General features: G+C 37.7%; 1 protein-coding gene across 14 annotated transcripts in view; it reads left to right on the top strand.

The window, feature by feature from the left end:
• CYTIP (cytohesin 1 interacting protein) overlaps positions 1–24,026 on the top strand; it is a 92,083-nt gene that overhangs the window by 51,796 nt on the left and 16,261 nt on the right. For 12 of the 14 annotated variants that reach the window (XM_032479487.1, XM_032479486.1, XM_032479482.1 and 9 more), the window contains 5 exons: positions 12,122–12,281; positions 19,137–19,186; positions 19,429–19,483; positions 22,936–23,038; positions 23,247–23,340. In XM_032479487.1, the coding sequence (XP_032335378.1) occupies positions 12,213–12,281; positions 19,137–19,186; positions 19,429–19,483; positions 22,936–23,038; positions 23,247–23,340 (371 nt within the window). In that variant the 5' untranslated portion in view covers positions 12,122–12,212. Of the gene's footprint in view, positions 1–10,320; positions 12,282–19,136; positions 19,187–19,428; positions 19,484–22,935; positions 23,039–23,246; positions 23,341–24,026 lie in introns of those variants that run through there. The other 2 variants (XM_006191464.3, XM_032479488.1) reach the window with 2 other exon arrangements.

Genomic DNA, 24,026 nt, shown 5'->3' with positions numbered 1-24,026 from the left:
AGAAAGAGGGAAAAAATGTAAATAGAAAAATTAATGCCAAGTACAATTTCTTCTGGAGAGTCCACTGGTTTCCTCTCAGCCTGCCCTACTTTTTTTCAAACCTGGTTTGCATGCCAATTTTGTTTGTTTCTTTGCAAACTGTGTTAGAATTTCTGCAAAAAAAAAAAAAAAAAAAAAAGATTAAAAAAAGGAAAGGAAAAGAAAGACAATTACAAACTAAATAAAACTAACAGATTTCCAGTACTTAAAAGCTAGATAACAGAACTGCATTCCTCTCTGCACCTAAATCCTTCAGGAGCCCGTGGAATTGCATGAATAATTAACTACTACTCCCTTGGAGAATGACAAAGAGGGCTTCAGGGTTTGTTGAGCAAGAGCTAGTTGATCTTCAAAGACCCATGCAGTCCAGAGTTTCTAGGACATGATTCCTGACCTTGAAAATCACACTGCAAAAGTGGAGGAAAAGAGAATTTACACCAAGGCAAGGTAGTTCACTTGAAAATGACAAAGGCTGTTTTACTTCCTAGTTTGTCCCCAGCACTGCAGACAAGTACATTGTTTTTTCTGGAGAGTTCAGTAATTTAGGGGATTCTGTTTTTTTGTTGCTTGGTTGAGTGAACCATGTTCCAAAACCAAACCATTAAGCAAAGGGAAGCGAGCAAACAGCAAGCAAGGGATCCAGTGGGGAGTGACAAATGGATAATGGCAGGCACTTGTGAACTCCTTACTATTTGAAGGAATTTTTACCCTTTGAAAAAATAAAATCATTGGTTAGTAGTAATTAGAAAACAAACCAGTTAATTGTAGTGAGCACCATTGTTTATGTTATCCCTGCATTTTAGGAAGAATATTTCAAAAGCCTCTGCTCTCAAAGCCAGGGAAAAGTGGGAGTCTGTAGCGTGAAAAAAAAAACACCTTGTAACCCTTGGTCCTGGCAGTAAAATCTTGGGTCTGTTTTCTGGAGTGAGGAGGAAAGGTAAATATTCCCTATTTGGTTTTCTATCGGCATGTAAAATGTATAGAATTTTTTGCCGTGTGTTAGGGAGACAAAATATGTAACACAAACACACTTGGCCCTTATGATAGCTATTATTTAGGGTGATGAAATACAGCAGCATAAGAAAGACTAGGGAATATTAACAATCTGCTTACCAGGGAGGGAAAGTGTCATCTTACACACCGATGATGGAGTTGAATATCATACCATAGAAAGGAGTGACAGATCGATACAATCTGGCATTTCCTTCATTCATTTTTTTAGCTTGTGGCTGGAAGCCAGGGATATATTTTCCTGTCTTTGTTCCTCCCTCCACACGTGCTCTGCAAAACAGTTGTTATACTTTCCTTCCATTGCTCAGCCATGTTCAGCGTGCTTCTTTGAGGTTCTAGAGAGAATTTTAATCAGCCCTGGCCAGTAATTACTGTCTCTTTCCAGATGCATCTCTTACACAGACTTCATTTTTATTCTTCTCCAGTCTTATGGAGAAGGGTGGTGCTGAAATTCTCTGTGTTACAAGAGTTTATCAGCTGAAGTCATACCACTAGCAGGAAAGACATAAAAATGCTTCTTTTTCTCTTCCTGCAAAATGGCATATTTTCCCTTCCTTCTCTCTTACCTGCAAAATGGTGATGATATTTTTTCCTGACACTGCTAACCTAAAGTACAGGTATTTTTGGATTACATACACCCTAGTTTTTCCCTTCCCTGAGTCTGAGAATATGTAACATTTTATCATTTGCACTTGTTCTATTTGGTCTAAAAAACCAAGTTGGCCAGAGACAATGGCTATTTTACCTTCTGGTGTGTTCTAAACATGCCCACTGTTCCTCTACCATGCTTCTGAGTGTCCCACTAAATAAGCATGTCAAATACATGGAAAATTATAAATTTCAGTAATTTTTATTTGCTCTGACTCCATCCATGTCACCTCAGAACCCTCCATGTGACGTCTAAACAGCTAAATTATCTGCTTCAAAAATCTTATTTATTTTATATATGTACAATCAAGTTTTACTAAGCCAAGATGCTGTTTAAGCCTATAAGGATCACACATATAGGTAAAGGGGTTTCTGTCCTAATAGGAGAACAGCCAAGCAAATAAATAACTGGGTTATATGGTGATGTGTCAAGGGCTGTGTGAATGGGGCAGATACTAAATTTTAGAGGAATTCAGTAGTGGTATGAGACATTCTGGCTGCTGTCAATGGTGAATGCTTCACAGAGGAGGTGGCATTTGAGCTCAGCTCTTAATAGCAGAGGGAATTTCAATAAATAGAAATGGGGAGAGGGTTTTAGGAAGAGATAATAGTTTAAATAAGGATGCAGAGGTATGACATTGTTAGGTATAGTCTCAGGAGGAAGGATATTATATCTTGGAGGCTCTAAATCAATTTATTTAGATTAAAAGTTAAGACTGGAAAATGGGTGAGAATTTATATTGTGGGTGCCTTTTTTTTTTTTTTTTTTTTTTGGTTAAACTATTTTATTACACACAGATGTTTTGTTACCAATTTGGAAGTATTTCTTTTTTTTTTTTTCTATATACGTATTTTCATTGAAGTATAGTCAGTTTACAATGTTGCGTCAATTTCTGGTATACAGCATAATGCTTCAGTCATACATGAACATATATATTCATTTTCATATTTTTTTCACTGTAAGTTACTACAAGATATTAAATATAGTTCCCTGTGCAGTATGAACTTATTGTTTATCTATTTTATATATATTAGTTAATATCTGCAAATCTCAAACTTCCAATTTGTCCCTTCCCATCCCCTTCCCCCCTGGTAACTATAAGTTTGTTTTTTATGTCTGTAAGTCTGTTTCTGTTTTGTAAATAAATTCATTTGTATTTTTTTTTAGATTCCATATGTAAGTGATATCATATAGTATTTTTCTTTCTCTTTCTGGTTTACTTCCCTTAGAATGATGACCTCCAGGTCCATCTATGTTGCTGCAAATGGCGTATTTTATTATTTTTTATGGCTGAGTAGTATTCAATTGTATAAATATTCCACAACTTCTTTACCCAGTCATCTGTCGATGGAGATTGTGGGTGACTTTTAATGCAAGGCTAAGAAGTCTAAACTTAATTCAGTAGGCATGGGGTATGACATGATTTGATAATAATAGATAGGTTGGGGAGACTGTATATTGGGAGACCAGTTGTCTACTATTATGTTGCATTGAGGACTGAACCCAGGGCTTGAGCTTGGAGGAAGCAGGTGGTCATGGAAAGGGGGAGACAGATGTTAGAGATTTTAGAGGCAGAAGTCACAAAATGTGAGGTCCAATCAAATAGAAGAAAAGTCTGAGACAAATGAGGTGGGAGGCTGCATTCTGCCCTGCAGGACTGGCTAGGCAAGTCTAGTTAATGCGCGTACATCCTGGGGCATGGAGGGGGCGAGGCTGGGAGAAAAGAGCCCTGACTGCACTTCTTTAATCCTGACGCACAGCTTCTTCCCACTGTACATTTCTGAAAATAGGATGTTTCTTACCATCTTTGGGTACATTTAATGTGGAAGTTTTTCTTGAAATGTAGTTAGAAAATCAATGGTGAATATTACAATTGATGGCCCCTTATCATCATAGAAATAAAGTATAAGATGTATATTATTACCGTACTGGGTTTTCCTTTCAAACTACCAAATTATTTCAGACTCATTATAATTAAGCTGAACAACTCAGTAAACATAAATTACATTTAAGTATTAAACATACAGTAAATATTATTCATCAAATACCTACATTGCTCAAAGGAAAGAATCACTGGGAGAATAAATCAGCTGCCAGAGCTTTGGGCAGATTATGGATGTATTCGTCAAATGTGTACTGAGCGGCTTTTATGAGAAAGTCACTCTTCCAAGTGCTGGAGGGATACAAAGATGAATGAGAAAGGAACTTTGTCTTGGGGTGGGGCTGGAGGAGGTGAGCTCACAAGTTATTATCGAAGAAAAGACAGGTACACATAATTTTAACAAGGCAAAGTGTGATTTATCATAACAGAGACCCTTTAAACTTGCTTTGGATGCCCCGGGGAGGTGCTGCTCTGCTACAGGATATCAGGCAAGGCTTCATGAAGGATTTAGCATTTAAGGTGGGCCTGGGAGAATGGGTAGGATTTCTACGGAGAGAGGTGGAATAGGTAAATCCAAGTGAACAATATGTTGTGAACAAAGGTTAAGTTGTAAAGAACTATGTATTTTCAGGGAACACAGTAGCCTAGGGTAGCTGGAGGGCAAACTATGAGTAATAATAATAATGATTACAGGAAACATTTATTGAGCAATTACTATGTTCTGGGTACTGTTATGTTTTACTTGGTGATATGTATAATGCTCGGTTCCATTTTATAGCTGAGGACAGTGAAGCTCAGATGAGTTAATTAACTTGCCCAGGGGCTTAAGACTCAAGCTGAATCAGTTGGCCTTTTTCCTGTCATAAGTAGTGTGTACCTAAGGGCGCACACACACAGGAACATACAGTTGTGAAGGATGCTGGACACAAGTTAGGGAAGGTGCCGCGAACTATGTGAAGGAGTCTGAAGTTTGCTCTGTAGCTGATGTGCTGGCATTCTTTGGATTTGGAACACTGTGCCCCCACCCTCAGGGTGTGTGTTAATAGATTTGGGCCAAAATGATCTTTAGAAATATGGTACTAGAGGAATGTAAGTTATGTGTCAAATTCTAGCAGCCTCCAGGAAACTTTAAACCCCTTAAATTTTTATAAGACTTTACATTCTCAAAGATATTTTCCATTTCCTGTGTCACTTATTTTGATCTACAGAATGATGTGGCATTTCTTCCTGCATTGGGTATATAGGGAAATGCACCCTACACTAGCACTAACTTTGGAAATCCTAAGTAGAAGACAGTACCTTTGCCCAACAAGAGAGACAGATCACGTTCTGGCCGAGACTGGCAGGACCACGTGGTCAGGTGCTTGTGCAGAAGGCAGTAGCTTCTGTATTTTTCCACTGGTGAGGAGGGAAAAATAGCTGCTAGCTGCTGCCTTTGGAAACAGTGTCTGAACTACGTGGCGATTTTCCCAGACTTCTGTTTTGGGAACCAGGCCAGCTGTCCAACTATCTTAGGTTAAATCATTTGTTTCACAACCTTTTTGACCCCTACTCCCCAGCTTATTAGTGAAACAGAATGCTCACAGTGCTTGGCTAAAGACAGAGTGTCACTGTTTCTGAATTCATCTGAATTCTGCATTCAGATAATTCTTTGTCATATGTTTGGGCATGAAATTTCAACACTTGTTATTTCAAAGAACTTCGACTGTAATTTTGAATCAATATGCTGGCCAAGGAGGTGCTGAACAATCACCTGTTCTTGAGATTGAGAGCACATTCCACTTTTAATAGTCATAATATCTCTAAATGTGAGGAAGAATGGATAGCATGTGAGTTTCCTAGGGTGCGGTGGCAAATTATCACAAATTTAGTGGCTTAAACCAGCAGAATTCTTTTTCATCGCAGTTTCAGAAGCTAGAAATCTGAAATTAAAATGTCACCAGGGCCTTGCTCCATCTGAGACTCTAGGCAGAATCCCTCCTTGCCCCTTCCCAGCTTCTGGTCGTGGCTGTTGATACTTGGTGTTCCTTAGCTTACAACTGCAAAGCTTGCAATCAAAAATCTGCCTCTGTCATCACATTGTGTTCTTCCTGTGTCTCCCTTCAACATGGCGTTTCCCTCTTCTTATGTGGACACCAGTCATATCAGATGAGGGCCATCCTAAGACCTCACCTTAACTTGTTTACATCTGCAAAGACCCTATTTCTAAAATGGGTCACAAGTACCAAGGGTTAGGACTTGAACATATCTTTTGGGGTGATACAGTTTAATCCATAAGATAGTTACCAATAATTGGCACTTTTCCTTTTATTATGATTAATTGTATATGGATGATACCGTTTTATTTAGATTGTAAACTTCTTAGGGCTATGCGTTGAAGTAAAGGAAATACTTTATTTTGTCCTTCTTTGGTAAATCCATAGTTGTTGTTAGAATCACTAATTTTACTTACTATCATACTGAGACATTTTTTCTCTGTCTTTTCTTCTGGATTCTGATCTCTGTGAGGCAGGGGTCATATGTGGTTCATCTTTATAGCCAAAGAATGTTAGCACAGTTTGGGGGTGGGGGGCAGTATGGCACAATGGTTAACCCTGTTATCTTTGGAAATGAGTACTCTGGATTCTAATCCTGGCTGTCATAGGTATTAGCTGTGTAACATTAGGCAAGTGTGTTGGCCTCCGTATCCTCAACTGGGAAATAATGTTAAATATAGTACTATACTCATTGTTTTATGAGGCTAAACGATTTAGCACATTGCTTAGCTGTTACTATGACTGTATTCTCAGTAAGTACTTACGGAATTGAATTGAAGGAGACCAAGCAGTCTAGTCATAGTTCTGCCATTAAATTACTCTGTCTCTTTGGCAAGACTTAAATTTTCTAGGCCTCATTTTTTTTTATCTGAAAATTAAGGGACTTAGATTAGTTGGTTCTGAGGTTCCTTCCAGTCTAACATTCTGTAAATTTGGTTAGCATCTTTTCAAGGAGATATATATATCTGTGTGTGTGTGTGTGTATATATATATATATACACACACACATATATATATACTCTCTAACAAATACTATGGATTTATCAAAGAGGGATGTATTATTGTTGGTTTCTCTCCTGTGCTTACTACCTTCTGCTATATCTGTTTGGCTTTATTATTTTAATTCAATAAATTTAAGATATATTTACTGATGTCCATTGTTAGGCTCTGTACTAGGTTAGGAACACACAGAAATGACTAATATACTATTCTTCCCTGAGTTACGTTTGAATCTCAAATAAATTGAGATTTTTATATCTTTTTTTGAAATTTTAAGTAGAAAGGGATTGAAAGAAAACAGAAGATTCTGATATTCTAAGAAGTTACCTTTTTGCTCTTCTGTACTTCTTTCTTGCACGTGCACACACACACGCACAAACACACCTACCTTTCTAGACCCTGAAACAAAAATGGAGAAGCAATCCATTAAGTTGCTTCCTGCTGGCCCTACTCTGCTGATTCTCTTGCTATTGTCAAAGGCAAGTCCTCTACAGGTGGCAGGGCCAGTCCAGGCAGCTCTGGGTGGTGAGCAGATTGGAGGGGTGCCTAACTAGGGAACCCCAAAGTGAAAGCTCTCCTTAGAGCTCTTCCATTTGGATGCAACTTGTTTAACACCTTTATCCATTCAATTGGGAATATTTGGGACCTCTCTAGTAGATAATATTTGAGCTGAGATTTGAAGAGAGAGAGAAACAGACAGACAGAGAGAACAAGACAAATGAAGATTGATGGCGGGGTTGGGGAGCAGTGTTTCAAGCAGAGGGAACAGTGAGTGCAAAGGCCCTGAGGAGAAACTGTTTTCTTTTGGAGGGTTAGTAAGAAGGCCAGTGTGACCAGAATGTGGTATGATATGACATCATAAGTTCTACTAGAATATAAGGAACTCAAACGACAGGCTAAAAAGTTTGGATTTTATTTAAAAGCCAGGGGAAATTACCTAGATCTCAAACATGTATTTTGTTGCTCCAAGCATTACACAAAATTCCGGTCCCACAACAGTTTTCTTGCTTTCTAAGAAGTTACTTTCTAAAGCCCTAAAGCCCTTCCCAATTCTGTGGGGTAACACTGTCCACGCCCATTGAGCAAGTTAAGTAAAAGCTGAGCCCTGATGGTGACACAGCATATTAATTAAGGGAAGAGGAAGGAACACTGTCACTTGTTTACCCTGAATTTTGATAAAAGATTTGGATTTTGAAATGGAGCTGTGTAAATGTGGTTGGGAGGGTGGAGGTAATAAATGACGAATGAGAACTGAATTAGGCAGTTGAGAACTGCCATTTGAGAAATGTGGGTTTCAGCAGGACAAACCAATGCCCTTTGCTTCCATGAAAATTAGTGGCCTGTGATTGTGTTACTCTCCTTTAGTATTTTGTGGAAACTCCAGTAGTCTTATTTGAAGAGAAAATTTACTTGGTTGAAAAAAATGATAAAGAAACATGGAAGAATTACCTAACAGGATGAAAAAAACCTCATTAAGCAAAATAAAGTTTTAACCTATAAACAAATGTCAAGTGTGCAGTGGATAGACTAATAATTCCTCATCAGTAAGCATAAACAGTATGAAGACCTAGAAAATCATGAAATATTATCAACAAAATGTGATAGGTTTTTTAAAATTTTCTGTGAATTATTGATGTTTTTAAAGTTGACCAACTAATATATGAATGCATACTTATTATAAAAGCTTCAAACCACATACAGAATAAATTTTGAAAGTCTTCCTTTACAACCCTCCCCACTTTCTCCCTTAATTTCTTCTCCAGAGGTAACAGATTAGTATATACAAACCTTCTTCAACTTGTGATGGGTTACACCCCAATAGACCCACTGTAAATTAAAAATATTGTAAGTTGAAATGCATCTACCTTACTTAACATCATAGCTAAGCCCAGCCTACCTTAAATATGCTCAGAACATTTACATTAGCCTACAGTTGGGCAAAATCATCCAACACAAAGCCTATTTCATTTATAGAATCAAATACCTCATGTAATTTATTGAATAATGTACTAAAAGTGAGTGAGCACAGAATGATGAAGTGTACCGGTGGTTTTCCCTTGTGATTGTGTGGATGACTGGGAGCTGTGTCTCCCGCTGCCCTGCCCAGCATCACAAGAGAGTACACTCCTAGCCTGAAAAAAGGCTGAAAGTCACAATTCGAAGTTTACTGAATTGTTGAATGCTGCTGCTTTCATCATAAAGTCAAAAAATCCTGTCAGACCATCATAAGTAGGGCACTATCCTTATCTGTTGTAATCTTTTTTATGTCTATATATGTTAGTGTATGTATAGATTTGTGATCTTTAAGAAAAAGGAATAAATAGGATAATATGCACATTGTTTTTCTATCTTTTCTCCTACTTTGTCTTAAAGATCTTTGTGCATATGGATGTTTATTTTATACTTTCTAATGGGTGCAAAGTTTTCCATTGGAGTAAATTATCATAAAGTATTTAGCTACTTCTAAACTGACATACATTTAAAACTCCCACTTTTCACAATTACAAATAATGTCACAAGAAATAGTCTTGTTTTCTGCACTTGTAAGAATACTTCTGTAGGGTACATTCTTAAAAGTAGAATTCCTGGTGTGCATGTTTCATATTTCATACTGTCAAACTATCCTACTAATATAGTTTTATTGATTTATAGTTCTACAAAGTGCCAAGAGCCCATTTATTTGTAACTTCACCAATACTGGATATCACTAATTTTTGCTTTTCTATTCATTTTTTGGTGCCCAAAAATTAGTATCTAACTATTGTTTCAAGTTTTACTTTCTTGACTACTAAAAAGTTTGAACATCCTTTAATAAGTGTATTAATGATTTGTGCTGCTTCTGTAAATTATCCATTAATGGCCTTTGCTCATTAAAGAATACTTCTCTTCAAAGCACAATTTGAAGTTTTTTTTTATGTACTATGGCCTTTAATAAAATGTGTATCACAGATAATTTCTTGCTGTCACTTAGTTTAACCCACGTACGTTATAGCTTTCACTGAACAGAAGTTTTTAATATTTATATTACTAATGCTCTCTAGACTTTTCTTTATTGTTAGGAAAACCATTCATAATCTAATCTTACTAAAATAGTCTGTTTTCTGCTACTATTTTAATTTTAAAGTTAATTTTACATTTAACTCCCTAAGTCATCTGGAATTTATTATTATAATTAATAAAAAACTATGACTTAATTGTTTCCACGTGAGTATCAACCTCATTTATTGAAGGGATTATTCTTCTCTTAATGAATTAAAATGACTTCATGGTATAATACATTTCTGAATATGCATGGATTTGTTTTGGGATTCTCTATTCATTTGATAATATTTAATTTGTCAATATTCTTTTCATTGATTTATTCTATTTGACCCTATAGTTCTAGCTCTTGTAATTTTTCCTGATACCCAAGTAGGATAATTTTCCCAAGGACCATCCTTACCCCTATCCCCAACCATTATTATTTTCAACTTCTTCATAATTAGTCTTTGCACTTTCTCTTTCAGACGAATGTAAGAATGTGTGTCAAATTTTATAAACAAGCAAGCAAACAAAATCCTGCGTGGATTTTGACTTGCAGTACGTTGACTATTTTAGAAAACTGGGGGATAATAGAAATTTCACAAGAAGGATTCTTCTCATATGGAGACACGGTATTTTTCCCTTACTTTATAATGTTCTTCATAAAATCTTAGAAATGCTTACTAAAGTCCATTCTTGTTTTATGACTTTTTGGCTATTTTGAGAATGTTTCTCTCTTCCAGTATTACAAGTTCATGTCATCTACTGCTACTGTTTGAGAAATCTGTTTCTTTTTTGTATGTTATCCCTCGAGTCCTACCTTTAGGAAAACTGTCCTACTAAGTCTGTTCTTCAGTAGATTGTCTTGGATATTCTAGTTATGCAACCATATCATCAAGAAACCTTACAGTTTTGTCTCTTTCTTTACAAATTCTGTTCCTCCTACCTGAGATATGAAGTACAACAGTGATGAGAGGACTGCTGTCCTCAAATAATAGTATTGATTTAAGTCATGTGCCTTATAGCCTGGAGATGTTTTCAGAATCTCTCTCTCTCTCTCTGTCACACATGCATATTACATATACGTCTTTATAATTGACCCTATTCTTCAATTGCCAAAGTCTCTATCACTCCCTTTTGTTTTACGCATTTATATTATATTATTTTACCTGACTGAACCCCAAAGGCATATGTTTGTAATCCCTGATTTAGATCTTTACAGGTTTTTGGAGACATCATTTTGTTCATGTCACAATCCAGTTCCAGTGGTAATGAATCATAATTATAGTTTAAAAAATTTCTGAGGTGGCTGCATCTCTGGAGGCACTGTGAACTCAGAAGATTTTACTATTTACATTTGGCAGGTTCTGCATGAGCTTAATTCACCTTGACTTCCATTTTAGTTTAAAGACTTTCTGACTCTATGAAATTCTACTATTGACCTTCCAAAAGATTTCAAAAATGACAAGTTGACATTTTATACTATGCAAAACTTCTCATTTTGATTTTTGTTGTGAATCTTCCTTCTACTTCCATCCCCTGCTCCTCCTCTGAAACCAATTCTCTTAAAACCACATGTCCCAACCCCCGCCGATAAAAGCATCTGTGATCTTGGGTACTTCACAGTGGTGCCCTTGGCCCCCATGCACAGGCAGGGATCAGCTGCAGGCACATTCTTGTGCCACCTTGGTTTGTCTATTACTTTTATGGCCTCTCCATTCCTCTCCTGGGACGACTTGCTGATGCTGCAACAAAGTCCAGTCTAAGATACAGCCAAATTTGTGCTCTAAATGTGCTGGTCTTCCCCTCCCATTTTTCTTTGTAAAGATGATGGATAATTTTAGTGAGGACAAAGTAGTAGAAGGGCAAGCCAGGAATGCTGAATGGTCACAGCCCAAGTGGCAGATAAAATGTCTTTTTGATGAACATTAGTGAGCTAGGGTATACTCTGAGGAAAGTACGTTACAAGGACTTTGTGAGAAAACATTATGACTGGACCCTGTAAGTCATGCTTATATTCACAAGGATTCAGTGGCCACATACCCTGACCTTTACATTGCACTGCCCATATTAAGTAGGAGAGTACCTGGCACACGAATGGCAGAACTTGAAGTTTTTTCTTTTTTCCTTTAAAAAAAAAAAGGCAGATGATATTTTGAACACAACTTGCTATAGAACATGAAAGTGTAAGAGTTCTGGCTGTTTGAAGGAGAAAAGAAAAATAAGTCAATTTATTTTAATGGTAAAATTAGCTTTAGGTTCTCTCAGGGGCTTAAAGAAAAAAAAGCATTGAAAAATGGGAGTGAACTGCAAGATAGGGTTTGTGTAAGGAGGACCTCAAACCACAGAAGTCACATGGGCTCTTTCTGCTTTGCTGCTCTTGACTCCTTGTCAGAGGGTTATACTTTGAGCTTCCCCCATCCTGCAAGGCCACTCAACCATGTGCTAGCTGGAGTAATCTTTGTTCACAATGTCTCTACAAAGGCTCGTGCAGCAGAGCAGCAATGGCAGTTTTGTGGAGTACTGCGCTGGTCCAGCGTATGCCTCTTACTCCACGCTCACAGGCAGCTTTCCCATGGATGATAACAGAAGGCTGCAAATGCTGGCAGACACTGTGGCTACTCTGCCTCGGGGAAGAAAGCAGGTATGATTGCTACTTTGTACCTTTCAGAGTGTTCATGTTCTCTTGAGAGCAGAGTGATATGCTTGTCTGACTTCATATTAAAAATGCTATTTTAGAGGCTTTGGAATTAGTGGCTCAGCGTATAGAATAGGAAGGAGGCGAGGAGCCCAGAGAGCTCATGGACTAGACCTTACATCTTAATTTTAAGGTTTAAGACCATGAAAAAACAGTTTTTAAGGCAGAACTTGAAAGAAGATTGTTTTCCTCAGTTGAAGAGGTGTTCGGGTAAAATGATACTCATTAAGCACGTCAAACTTGAAGGTGGTGTATGTAGATACAACGGGTTTGAGAACTGTTGATCTGTTTTCCTGCATGTCTCCCATTGATTCCTTCTCTCCCAGCCTCTCTCCTAGCCCTTGATAGTCATTTCAGTTCATAATCCACTGAGAACACTTCTTTTTAGGACAAATTTTGTTGCTTAAATTATCTTCAGTTCTGGGGCACTGGCACATACCTCACGGTATTGGGAATTAAGACTTTTATTGAATAAATGAGCGCAAGATTGGCCACTTACTAGCTGTGGAATCTTGAGTAAGTCACCTGCTTCTCTAAGATTCAGTTTTCTTTTTTTTTCTAAAATGAAGATAATAATAGAACTACCCTATGGGGCTCTTCTGCGGCTTAAGGGAGGAAATGTACAGTGACTGACATGTAGTATGTGCTCAATAATTATGCTGTTATTTTAATTTTTATTGCAAAGTATTTCCATAGAGAGGAAAACTCTTTTGGAAAACTCCATGTCCAGCGGGATTTATTGTTAATTTTTTAATTTTTCAATTTCTAATTAGTAAAAGAAAAAAAATTAAACCAAAACACCTCTGCAGATTTTGGTTAAATAATTTGCTATAATGCCCCAAATACATATCTGAATTTAGATATAGCACTCCCACAGAAAATATTTAGGATTGCTTAAAAGCATGATTTTTTTTTTTTTGCCTTTAAATCTTGCATGTACATCATGTGTTCCTCTTAAGCCTTCTAATTTCAGTATTAGAGAGTTATAGCTTAGTGGGAGAGTCAGGATCTTTTTTCAGTGAGGTACATAGCTGATTCCATGGTATTTTTCACAATGAAGATAAGGGCATAATTTACTGTGGTTTGAATGATTGATCTTTTTCAGTCCAAAAGTGCTTTTATGACATTAAGTTTAATATAATGATGAACATTCCTATCCATTTATACTGTCTGAAAATAAAGCAACTGTGAGGAATACCAAAATCTTTATTCATTTTTCAGATATAGAGCGGTGTATGGTGTACAAAGATGAGAAGGACTCATTTCCTGGCCTTAGAGGGTTTACAATTCAGTAGGCAGAACAAACATAAAGTAACATACGTGCCCTAATCCAAGTACATGTCTTTGACCCTTGAAGGATAGATATTCCAGACATTGAAGGGTACTCCAGAACAAGGGACTGGTTAAAATGCTGAGGCACAAATCTTGGGGCCTTAGGGCAGTTTAAGTAACAGCACACTAGTGTGTTAGGTAGACCTGATGAGTGTCTGTGTGGAGGGGAAGGGAGACCTCAGAGCTGGGCTGCTTTACACAACACCTGAACACTTCCCCTGCGGGAGCAGTAATTGACCAGCACAGGGAACCAACTGAGCATGTTTGACTGGAAGGTTTTAGGAACCTTACTCTAGAAACATGCCTGTCAGTAAATGGGTTAAGTCGGTAAGTCACTAGTGGTGAGGGAGCAAATTTTGCAGTAGTTGGAGAAAGAGGAACCCAGGGAATGGGGAAGAGACACGAAGACTTGACTATGAAAGGCAATGAAGAAGGAGTCACATCACCTTCTAAGCCTGAGTGAAGACAGTGTGAACCGAAAAGAGGCAAACAGTAGGAGATTACTGGAGGAAGATAATCATCGGGATTTAGGCAAATGAGATGCACATGTGTGTGTATGTATAATATGTATAATATATGTACACATACAACATTCCCACGCCAGTTATTTTATTCATATGTTCTCATCTTTCTCAGGTTTTCTCTTCTCCCTTTTCTCACGTTCTTCCCCATGGTAACACTTTCCTATTCAAACAGCTTTTTCTTACTGCTGTGAGAATTACTTTAAGAAAAAAAAAAGGCAAAACAAAACCTGTTGTATGTGATACATATGATTCTGTACAGTTATCATCAATGAGATGATGCAAGTTTACCCCAACGGTTCAGAATTCGCCAAATGGATGTTCATTTCCTTTAACTGGTTTTTAGAGAGTAATCATCCATTTGCCACTGACTGAATTGCAGGCAACGAGATCCCTGTGAGCAATCCCACAAGCAGGTGTTTCTCTGCCCACTGTTATTTTCAACCCTTTCAGGGCTGACGTCAACAATTCATACTTCTTGTTATCGTTGGCTTTGGTTTCTGCAAAGCTGGTTAGCCTGTAGTTTCAGATTAATCTTCAGAATCATTTGGGTGTTTACACTTAAAATTGTTTAAAAATAGATTTTGGTATCTGAGGACCTGAATTTGTAGGAGGTGACACACCCACCAGTACCACTCCTACTTCTGAACATAGTTTTAGAAAAAAAAAAAAATCCCTACAATGGGAAAACGCTGTATGAAGGAGACAGGAGGAAGTAAGGGTTTCTTGATAAATGTTGTGATGCTAAGGAGTAGCCACTGGACCTTATTCCCATTCTCCCAAGGTAGTAGGTTGCCTTTGGGAAGTAGTTTTCTCTGAAAGCTATAGTGAGAACCTGACAAACAGACATTTGCATGTGCATTAGTGAGACCGCAAACGGAATCTCTTAGCCTGGGGGTGTTTGTTTATTTGTCTTCAAATTATTACTAAATAGACAACTTCTGGAAGGGTGGTTTCATTAATAAGTTCAGATACAAAATACTGTACAAAGCTCTGTAATGCATGTATTTCTGGCATGGGTTTTGCCCTTCAGGAGCTTTCACATTATTTCTGGACACACATCCATCTGTTACCAAAACTCCCAAGTGTTCCTAATGGCAACAAGATATTTTGATTATTGAATGAATACATTCAGTAGAAAACTGCTAATTTCACTATAAAAAGAATTTGAAAAGTGTTCTCTAATGCATAATGTGGAATATTTGGAATCAATATTTAACAATTTTTCTTGAAAAAGAAGTTTGTGAGTCCACAAGGAGACTTTTCTGGGAAGGTGCAACATTCTATTTGGGATACTTAAGGGCACCTATAAATTAGGAAATTGAGAAATAATTTTGTGGAGCCCTGGTATGCTAAAACTCCTGGCTTAAAAGGGGGGTGGAAAGGCTGTATTCATCAGAGAGCCGGAGAGGATGAGGTAGGGGACTAGAAACGGAGCAGAGCACATAATTTGGGGACTTTTGAAACAAACAACAAAAACAAAGTATCTCACCTGCCAACTCCCCTCCCCCTACCCTCAACACTTTCAGGAAATGAGTAGACAGTGGGGACCAGGAAGTAACAGGCTGTTACTTAGCAGCAGAAGTGGCTACAGTATTGAGCTTTGAGCTCCTCTGAGGGGCAAGGTGTCTAGCTCGGCTGTAGATTTCTCCTATGTTTTGCAAACTGACAGCTGAAGTATTTTGGTTTCCCACTAAGGGGGGACATTGTGAATCACTGCATAGCAACAAAAATTCCTTTTTTAATATTAACGTGTGAACTTTTAAGCCTTCTGACTAAAAACAAGAGGCAAGATTCTAAGCCCAACCCCAGGCATTTTTCTGTTAGAGCTAGCAAGGGGTTAAGGAGCTTTGTCTACTCAGCAGTCATAATTGAATGTGTAGTTTGCAGTCCTGCCAAATTGCTAAACCTAGATTTCTCATATTAGATAATGTGTAATAAAAGACAGCTGTTGCCAGCATATGCTGTTCGTTGCACACCAGCTCCTCATTCATGAGTTTTAGTACCATCCCTGCAGCCCTGAGATCTGGCTGGAAGGGCAGTCTAGGGAGCAGAGACTCCACTGGGCAGGTCCTAGAAGAATGCTGCTTACTCTAGGGGAAGGGCTGCAGGGAAAACTTTTTCTAAAGTCTAAGACCTTTGTTAAGACCTCAGATGTTCTTTTCAGTTAGGCAGATAGTTTGGTGTGCAAGCAAGGTCAAACCCTGAGAATGTTCCTTTCCACATCGCCTGAGTCTGACAGCCCAGATCAAAAACAAGTAGGCATTATGTCAAGATGTGGCACGTGTCAGAGAATTTGATGGCACCTAATTTATTTAAATTGTTTTTTATTTAAATGTTAGGTGCCTATGACAGGCTCATTGCTAATCCAGAGTGGAATCTAATTTATAATTTGACTTAGTCTGATTTGTGTGTATGTGTCACTGATGACCCGGATCAGTCAGGCCACAGGAATTGAGTATCTGCTCTGCATCTCACATGGTGCTAGGCGGGTATTTCCATTTTCATCTAGTTAATTAGCTAGATAGGAATGTTAGCAAGAGAGAGGTGGGGAAATTTCCTTCTCTATAGAGTTCTTGGATTTGTCTTGTGGACTTAAACGATTTTATATTTGATCTTTCTAGAAAGATTTTTGATTTGGAAGGCAGGTTAATGGTGGACAAGATGAAATCTTGAGGTTCCCATCAATGCTACAATTATTTACTAAGCAAAAGGGTATTTAAAATGGCCAAGGAAAGCCTCAAAATTTTGATGATTCAATAATTCTTGCTACCATTCATTCATTTAGCAGTTGTGTATTAAGGCATGACTAACTTACTTTGTTTTCTGTTAGTCCTTTTTTTAGGACTGAGTTTTAGGATTGAGTTTCTTGCTGTTTTAGGATTGAATTTTTTGTTGTTGTTGTTTGTTTTCTTTCATTTTTAATTTTATTTTATATATTTAAATGGCTACCCTTGAGGGTTTTTTAATGAATATGTAATGACAGGCAGAGTTGAGGACTCTTTTACTTTGGATCTCCCACTACCACTTACTTGCTTGAACTGTTGTCTAGCAGTTTTCTTCTTTTTGCCTATTTAGTTGTTCTCAAGTTTCCGCTGTATTCCAGACCCTGTGCTGGGCACTGGGGTAGAAAATAAAAGATACATTCCCCAAGAGGCCCAAAATACAGATAATTGTGAACAGAAGTGAGGTATTTAATCCTATGTCCTTCATATAAATACATATATATACCTCCATGTATATGAATATGTGCATAATCTGATGACTATTGATAGCAAGAGTAGATTTTAAAATATAAACCCAAATTATGACTTACAGATAGACCTACCTAAATACTTTATAATCTGCAATAAGGGTAAAAGTCAAGCAAATGCAAATATAGATTTAAAACTAGATTAAGAAAATGTGAGTACAATATAAGGAAGAGACTGAGAATGCTTGGGCAGATCAAGTTCACTGACCTCTTTCACAAGAAGGCAGTCCACTGCAGAGCTGAGTGGTCCCCGCCCTTGTTAACGGTTCTTAGTGGGACAAAATCAGGCTGAAACAACCCATGAAAACTGTTACAAGCCGTCTACAGTAAGTCCTTACAAACTGAGCATAGATACTTTTTAGTAAATATAGAGAAGGAGTTTTTTGGTTCTGAGCCTTCCTATGGCAGACTTCAAGATGATATAAATGATTTGAACTCCAGGACTGACAAGAGAGGGAAATGTAATCAATTTACATCAAATCATTAGGAAGAGATCAGCTCTTCATTACATTAGCATTACTGACCACTGGCCAAATTATCAACACTGAGCCATTCCAGAAACCGTGTGAGAATGCTGGCCTTTAGTATGCAGTACTTCACACTTCCCACTCGATGATGTAGTCTTCTCCCCTAATAAATGCCTTAACGAAGATCTCATTTGTGCATTAATTTCCTCTATGTGTTTTTCTCCTTGGGGCTCTCATCCCATATTTTATTTTTATTTGTTTGTACTGACTTTGCATTGATGTCCTGACATTTTCTGTCTTCACTGATATATGACAAGCATAATGGGTTGCCAGTTAAACACCATGGGTTAGCTAGTAGCATGAGCTTTGGAGCCCTGGACCAACACTTGAGAAAGAGCTAATTAACATTTGTTAATTCCTAAGCAAATAAACTAAACAAAACCCACACAAAAACTCACTTCAATTACCTTTAAAACAAGATGCCACCTTTGTTAACTTTTCCTTTGTTTATAATGGTAGAATGTGTCCAGGAAGCTTATGTTTATATGAGCTTTTCCCCAAAACATGGCAGAGGACTGAAGGTGATGTTATACAATTTACACCATTCTGAGGTTCCTTTCCTGTTTTGGCTGGAATCTCACTGCACTTTTTAAAAATTATTGCAAAAATAAATCATAAATAAATTGGGATTTTGAGTCCCTGGTTTCACCCGAATTGTGTTTCTGGATATTTGTTGGTTCTTCAGAGGTGATTTTATCCTGATGAAAACAGTAACGTATTCAAGTATGACAATAAACACAGTCATTTCATTAGCATCTCCAAAAACTATCAAGTATTTGGGTTTTATATGCCATTCTATGGGTGTTATTTTTCTTTGGATTTCATTGTGATTATAAATTGCTGTGGTTAACCTTTCAGAGGCTATTTTAAATACAGATTAGATATGAAGTTCTTTTGGAAGCTTTGGAGTTTTGCCACATTACATTAACTCTTTTGCCATAGGGTGTTATTATTGGACCCTCTTGTAATCTTTCAAATGGAATGCCTGAATGGTCCTTTCCTCAGCTCGCCTTTGCTATCGCTAACAAATAGAAATTACTGCCTTTTCGTAACAATTTCCCAGGAGCTGGCCAAAGAAGGTGATAAAGAACAAAGTCCTTTGTGATTCAGAACATTTTACAGATGTGTCTCAAGGACCTCTGGATAACTGTGTGCTTGTGTTTTTCAGCTTGCTCTGACGAGATCAAGTTCTTTAGGTGACTTTTCCTGGTCTCAAAGGTAAAGAGATTCATTTATTTTTAGGTCTCTCACCAAGATATTTAGGAATACAGCTTTCTAGGCTGTTTGTTGATAACACACACACACACACACACACACACACACAGTCATACATACAACAATTTACATAAATGTCAGCTATTTTTAATTGACAGTTATTTTTAATAATAGGTATGTGCCAAATGTGATACTTTGATTTTCATGCATAGTTTTTTGTTTTTTGTTTTGTTTTTTGATTACAGAAAGCTTGTTACTGTGGAAAAGCAGGATAATGGAACATTTGGATTTGAAATTCAGGTGAGCAGTTTTCAAATTTTCAAACTTCTAATGAAGAAAGTGGCACTGGTAATGTCATATTTGCAGAGAAAGAATGAAGTCAGGATTAGAGAATGATGAAGGCCGTGACTTGTTTTCAATGTGTGGCTGTTTTTGGTGGTTTTTCAGTGTGTTGGGTACCATCAAGGAAAGAAAACATGCAAGCGGATAAAATCAACCCCTTAGACATAATCAGCTCCTTGCTCTCAATTACTTTAGCCTTCCTGTAGGTCTGAGACTGATCAGAAATGCTTGCTATCAGCCAGCTCATAAATAAGAGAGTGAAATACTCTTTATAATGTGCATTTTATATATTTGCATTACTGATGTGTTTTGCATAATCATTTTTATACTGTATATCAGATTCTAAATCTATACCTCTGTATTCAGAAATACTTGAAAACATATATACTTGTGTATGTGGACTGCATGTATTCATGTATAGTTCCTGATACATTTTGAAAATACTAAAGTTCTCATACTGGGTATAATGAGAAATTTGTACTTTTTTCCTTAATGACATTTTATAATTGTTATTTGAAACACTTAAGAACATTTGACTCTACTTGCTTATTGCCTCATGCTCTAGGAAAATTTTAACAGTCTTTATGGGTTTCTATTTAATAGCCTAAGAATTTCATTTCTTATTTGCTGTCTGGTTTTTTCATGGCCATATTTGTAAAGATGGTGAGTTAGGTCAAATGAAGTCTAGTCCAGTCAAGTGCAACAGAAGTAGCTTAAGTATTGCTGTGTTCTTTTTCCATTACACTTCTGCATTTCTTTTAGATGTGTTTTGCATAATCAGATTCTTATATTGCACATCAGGTTTTAATATCTTAACTTTGGTGCTGCCTTCAGAAAACTTTGGTAACTAGACAGCCCTGCAACTGGAAAGTCTGTGTTTTAAGATTAGGAACAGGAAGTTGCTTTGTAAAATGTGCTTTATGAATAAAGAAACAAAATGGAACTCTAGCTGCAATGAACAGGAAGAAGGCTCTAGGAGAAAAGAAGATACCTTCTACTTTACAAACCCTTCTACTTCTGAATTTGGTGAAAGCTATAATTCTTCCGTCAGGTTTTAGAAGCATAGTATGCTCTCTTATTCCTCATTCACATGAAACACTCCCTATTCTGTTGTAGAGACATTGTGCTTTTTGTGACCACTTCTTTTCAAATAAGAGTTATCCATAAGGATATGCAGCGGTTGCTACTGAAAACAGGAGTGGAGGCTACCCATTTATCCTTACTTAACGTGGTACATGAGGATTTTTTCCCTCACTTTTCTATGATACATAGCACTGCTTCTGCATGTTTCTCCCTCATACCATAAACATTTACTCTACATGGAGCAAGAGTCAAAATTATCATTAGTAGACAGCAGGCTTCAGTGCCTTGAACCTTTGCGGATCCATGTGAACTAATGGCTTCACCTCTGAACTGCAGCATGTCTGTGTTATCTTACTAATGCAGGGGTCCTCTCTGCAAATTCCCTCTTGGTGTGTGCTTTCCATTACCAGCTCTATGCTATAGAATAGAATAATCTATTCCATAACCTATTCTTTAGTACTCATAAGATTTGCAGTAGTCATCAAATAGGATACATGCTCTAAGAACTTTTTGAAGATCAAATAGAACCTCATGTACCCTTATCGTGCCTCCATTGTTAACAAGTATTTGGGTCCTGGTCTACCAGGTGCAGGGCATGCTGGGAGAGGACAAGTCTGCCTCCTCTGGTCTCCATGGGTGCTATTTCCTGCTGCTATAGATAGTAATGCCGCATGACATGAATGCAGACCTTAGATTCACGTACACCCGAGTTCACGTTGTTTCAGTGCTACCTTATGGGGATCTTAGGCGCTCCAAGTGAAATAACACATATAAAGTACTTAGTAATGTGTCTGGTTCCAGTAGATCAGCAAATGATGAGTGCTAGAATGAAGGTCATTGGGCATGAGAAAGGCAATGTGACTTTTGTGTCTCTAGGAAATAACTGAGCTAGAAGACTGGGTAAAAGAAAGGGAGAAATATCTGACTATTTCTTTCCATACTTCTGGAAACTCTGCCTTTCCTTTTCTATGTCTAACCCACAAGTTGTACACCCGTTGCAAACATACATGCAGATGCTGTCTGCATCAGTTAACATGTTTTCCCTTAACTGCACTCACCTTGCTCCCTGGACACAGAGGGTAGGCTCTCACTGCTAAGAAGAATCGTCGTAATAGTAGTTTCCCAAAGGAATGTCTCTTATAGCTTTGGTTCTCACACTGCATAAACCAGACCACTCTTCCATGTCTGGAAGGGCCCCGGCAGTGGCAAGAAGACTCCCTGGCAGAAAAGCTATGAAACGGATCTCTAACACAGATGGAAAGCAGACCACATGATCTCTGAAAATCCCCTCTACCTTTAAGATACAGGGAGTCCTCCCAGCGTGAATAGAAATTGCTTAGAGATTAACAAAGTCCAGTTTCTAGAAGTTGCTTGCACGTGACTGACTTCTGGCTCTGCTGGTTCTGGAGCCTGTAAGTCTGTAAAATAAGCAGGAATGAACATGGACATTAATTTCTCCACAAGTAAGCAGTGTTGAACATGGTTTACTTTTAGGAACCAGATGTTTAGAAGACTTACTCAACTCAGCATACTGATTTTTACTCTAAATGGAACTAGACTTCATAAAGAAAAATACAGGTCATTGGGCCACTATATCCAGCAAATATTTGTACAGTGTTCTTGATGCAAGTTAAAAAAAAAAAAAAGAAGAAACAAAACAAAAACAAAGACAAGCTGCTTTTGCCAAATTGAGGCAACAGGCAAAGCATAACTTTTTCTAATTTAGTCAGGTGGCTAATGAACTAGTGAATATTCAGGGCAAATGTAGCAGCGAGAGCTCAGAAATGAAGGTAATTGACTCAATTATAGTACTTTTGAATTAATGCAGGACAGATTGTCATTATTTGCAGAACTCTGATTTAAAATAATTATTGTTGGCATAGCTGCCTTGCTGGATGTGTACTGTTTCATACGCTCCTGTAATGAATCCTTTAGCTTGGGAAAACCACATAGAGATTTTTCTCTCTGCTCTTGGCCATTATTATTTCATCCCATCGGGAAAAGAGAAACTGAATTTTTCTTGATAAATATGCAATAATGATAGCATCAAGTGGCCTCTAAGGCTTGAAAGTATAAAATCTTAAGCCAATGTTATCCTATTTTCTTTCTCAAGCCAGATGTGTTTTTATGAATGGGGTCAGCTACCAACTGTGTGGGAGAAGTGCAAGATTGCAACTTTGATTCAGTTTCTATTCAGGAAAGCCTTTCCTAATTATTCTTTGCACTTACCTATTATACCACTTAAGGTAATTGATACCATTTAATTTTCTGACAAACAGATTTTGAGTTTTTTGAATGATAATTATGTATCCCTTTAATTTTTACAGACTTACAGGCTCCAGAACCAGAACACCTGCTCCTCAGAGATGTGCACTCTGATCTGCAAAATCCAGGAGGATAGCCCAGCGCACTGTGCTGGCCTGCAAACTGGTAACTTACAGTTTTGTTCATGTTAGGAATTAAATAGCAAGGAAAAAAACTTTTCTGATAGTGAAGGTTGAGGGTGATTGTTGCTTTGAATTTCCTTAGCTCCCTTATGTGGCCAAGGTTTGGGGCTTGCTGGCTTTGTTTCATTTGCAGATCAGGAAAGATGATTTAGCCAACTGTTTTAACATCCATTTTTCTTGGCATCTCCCAGGTGATGTCCTTGCAAACATCAATGGTGTGAGCACAGAAGGCTTTACTCACAAACAAGTTGTTGACCTGATCAGATCGTCAGGAAACCTGTTAACGTAACTATCTGGCTGCTTCCTATGGGGCTTCAAAAATGTTATGGTCTCTCATGATGCTTGTTGAGTGAATGAATAGGCTTTTTGTTCAGGATCACAAGGGAGGCAGTGCACCGTAGCTTGGGGATTGGGTACAGACGTTTTTATCAGTTCCTTTTGTTTCTCAAGGTTTCCTCAAACTTGAACATATTGTCAACATCTGAAGTCAGAGGACATCAGTAGCCCAAACATCTGAGTGGGAGGGATAGCATTTAAAAAATTTATTTTTAAGTCAAGTTCAATTAAACTGGCACATATTCTGTTTGGACAGAGGGGAACGGGTCCAATTTCCATAGCTGATATAATCCTGTGGTTAGAACAAACAGAAGGTCAGAAGGGTTGAGTTTTTCCTCTTATACCACCAGCCAATTGTTTTTCTCTCCTAGCGTTCTGGTTGGAAGGTTAAAAAAAGTCTGTTCAACCTTCCTGCCCTGCAACACACACACTCACATCTTCTAATACTCCCAGACTACTAATGGAACATTTGTCTCCCCAAGTAGAGATTCAACTGCCATTTCCACCATGCCACCGTTAGAATCTAAGAAGGCCTTAGTAATTAGTTAAAAGATGGAATTCACCCATTCATTCAAGTGATACTTACTGAGCAAATACTATGTTTCCAGTTCTGTGGCAGGCTCAGGGGAGATAAA

This window comes from Camelus ferus, chromosome 5 (genome assembly GCF_009834535.1).
Source record: "Camelus ferus isolate YT-003-E chromosome 5, BCGSAC_Cfer_1.0, whole genome shotgun sequence".
In the NCBI taxonomy this organism is placed as follows: Eukaryota; Metazoa; Chordata; class Mammalia; order Artiodactyla; family Camelidae; genus Camelus; species Camelus ferus.
Note: the sequence above shows the minus strand (reverse complement) of the source record. Positions and strands in the feature narration are given on the sequence as shown.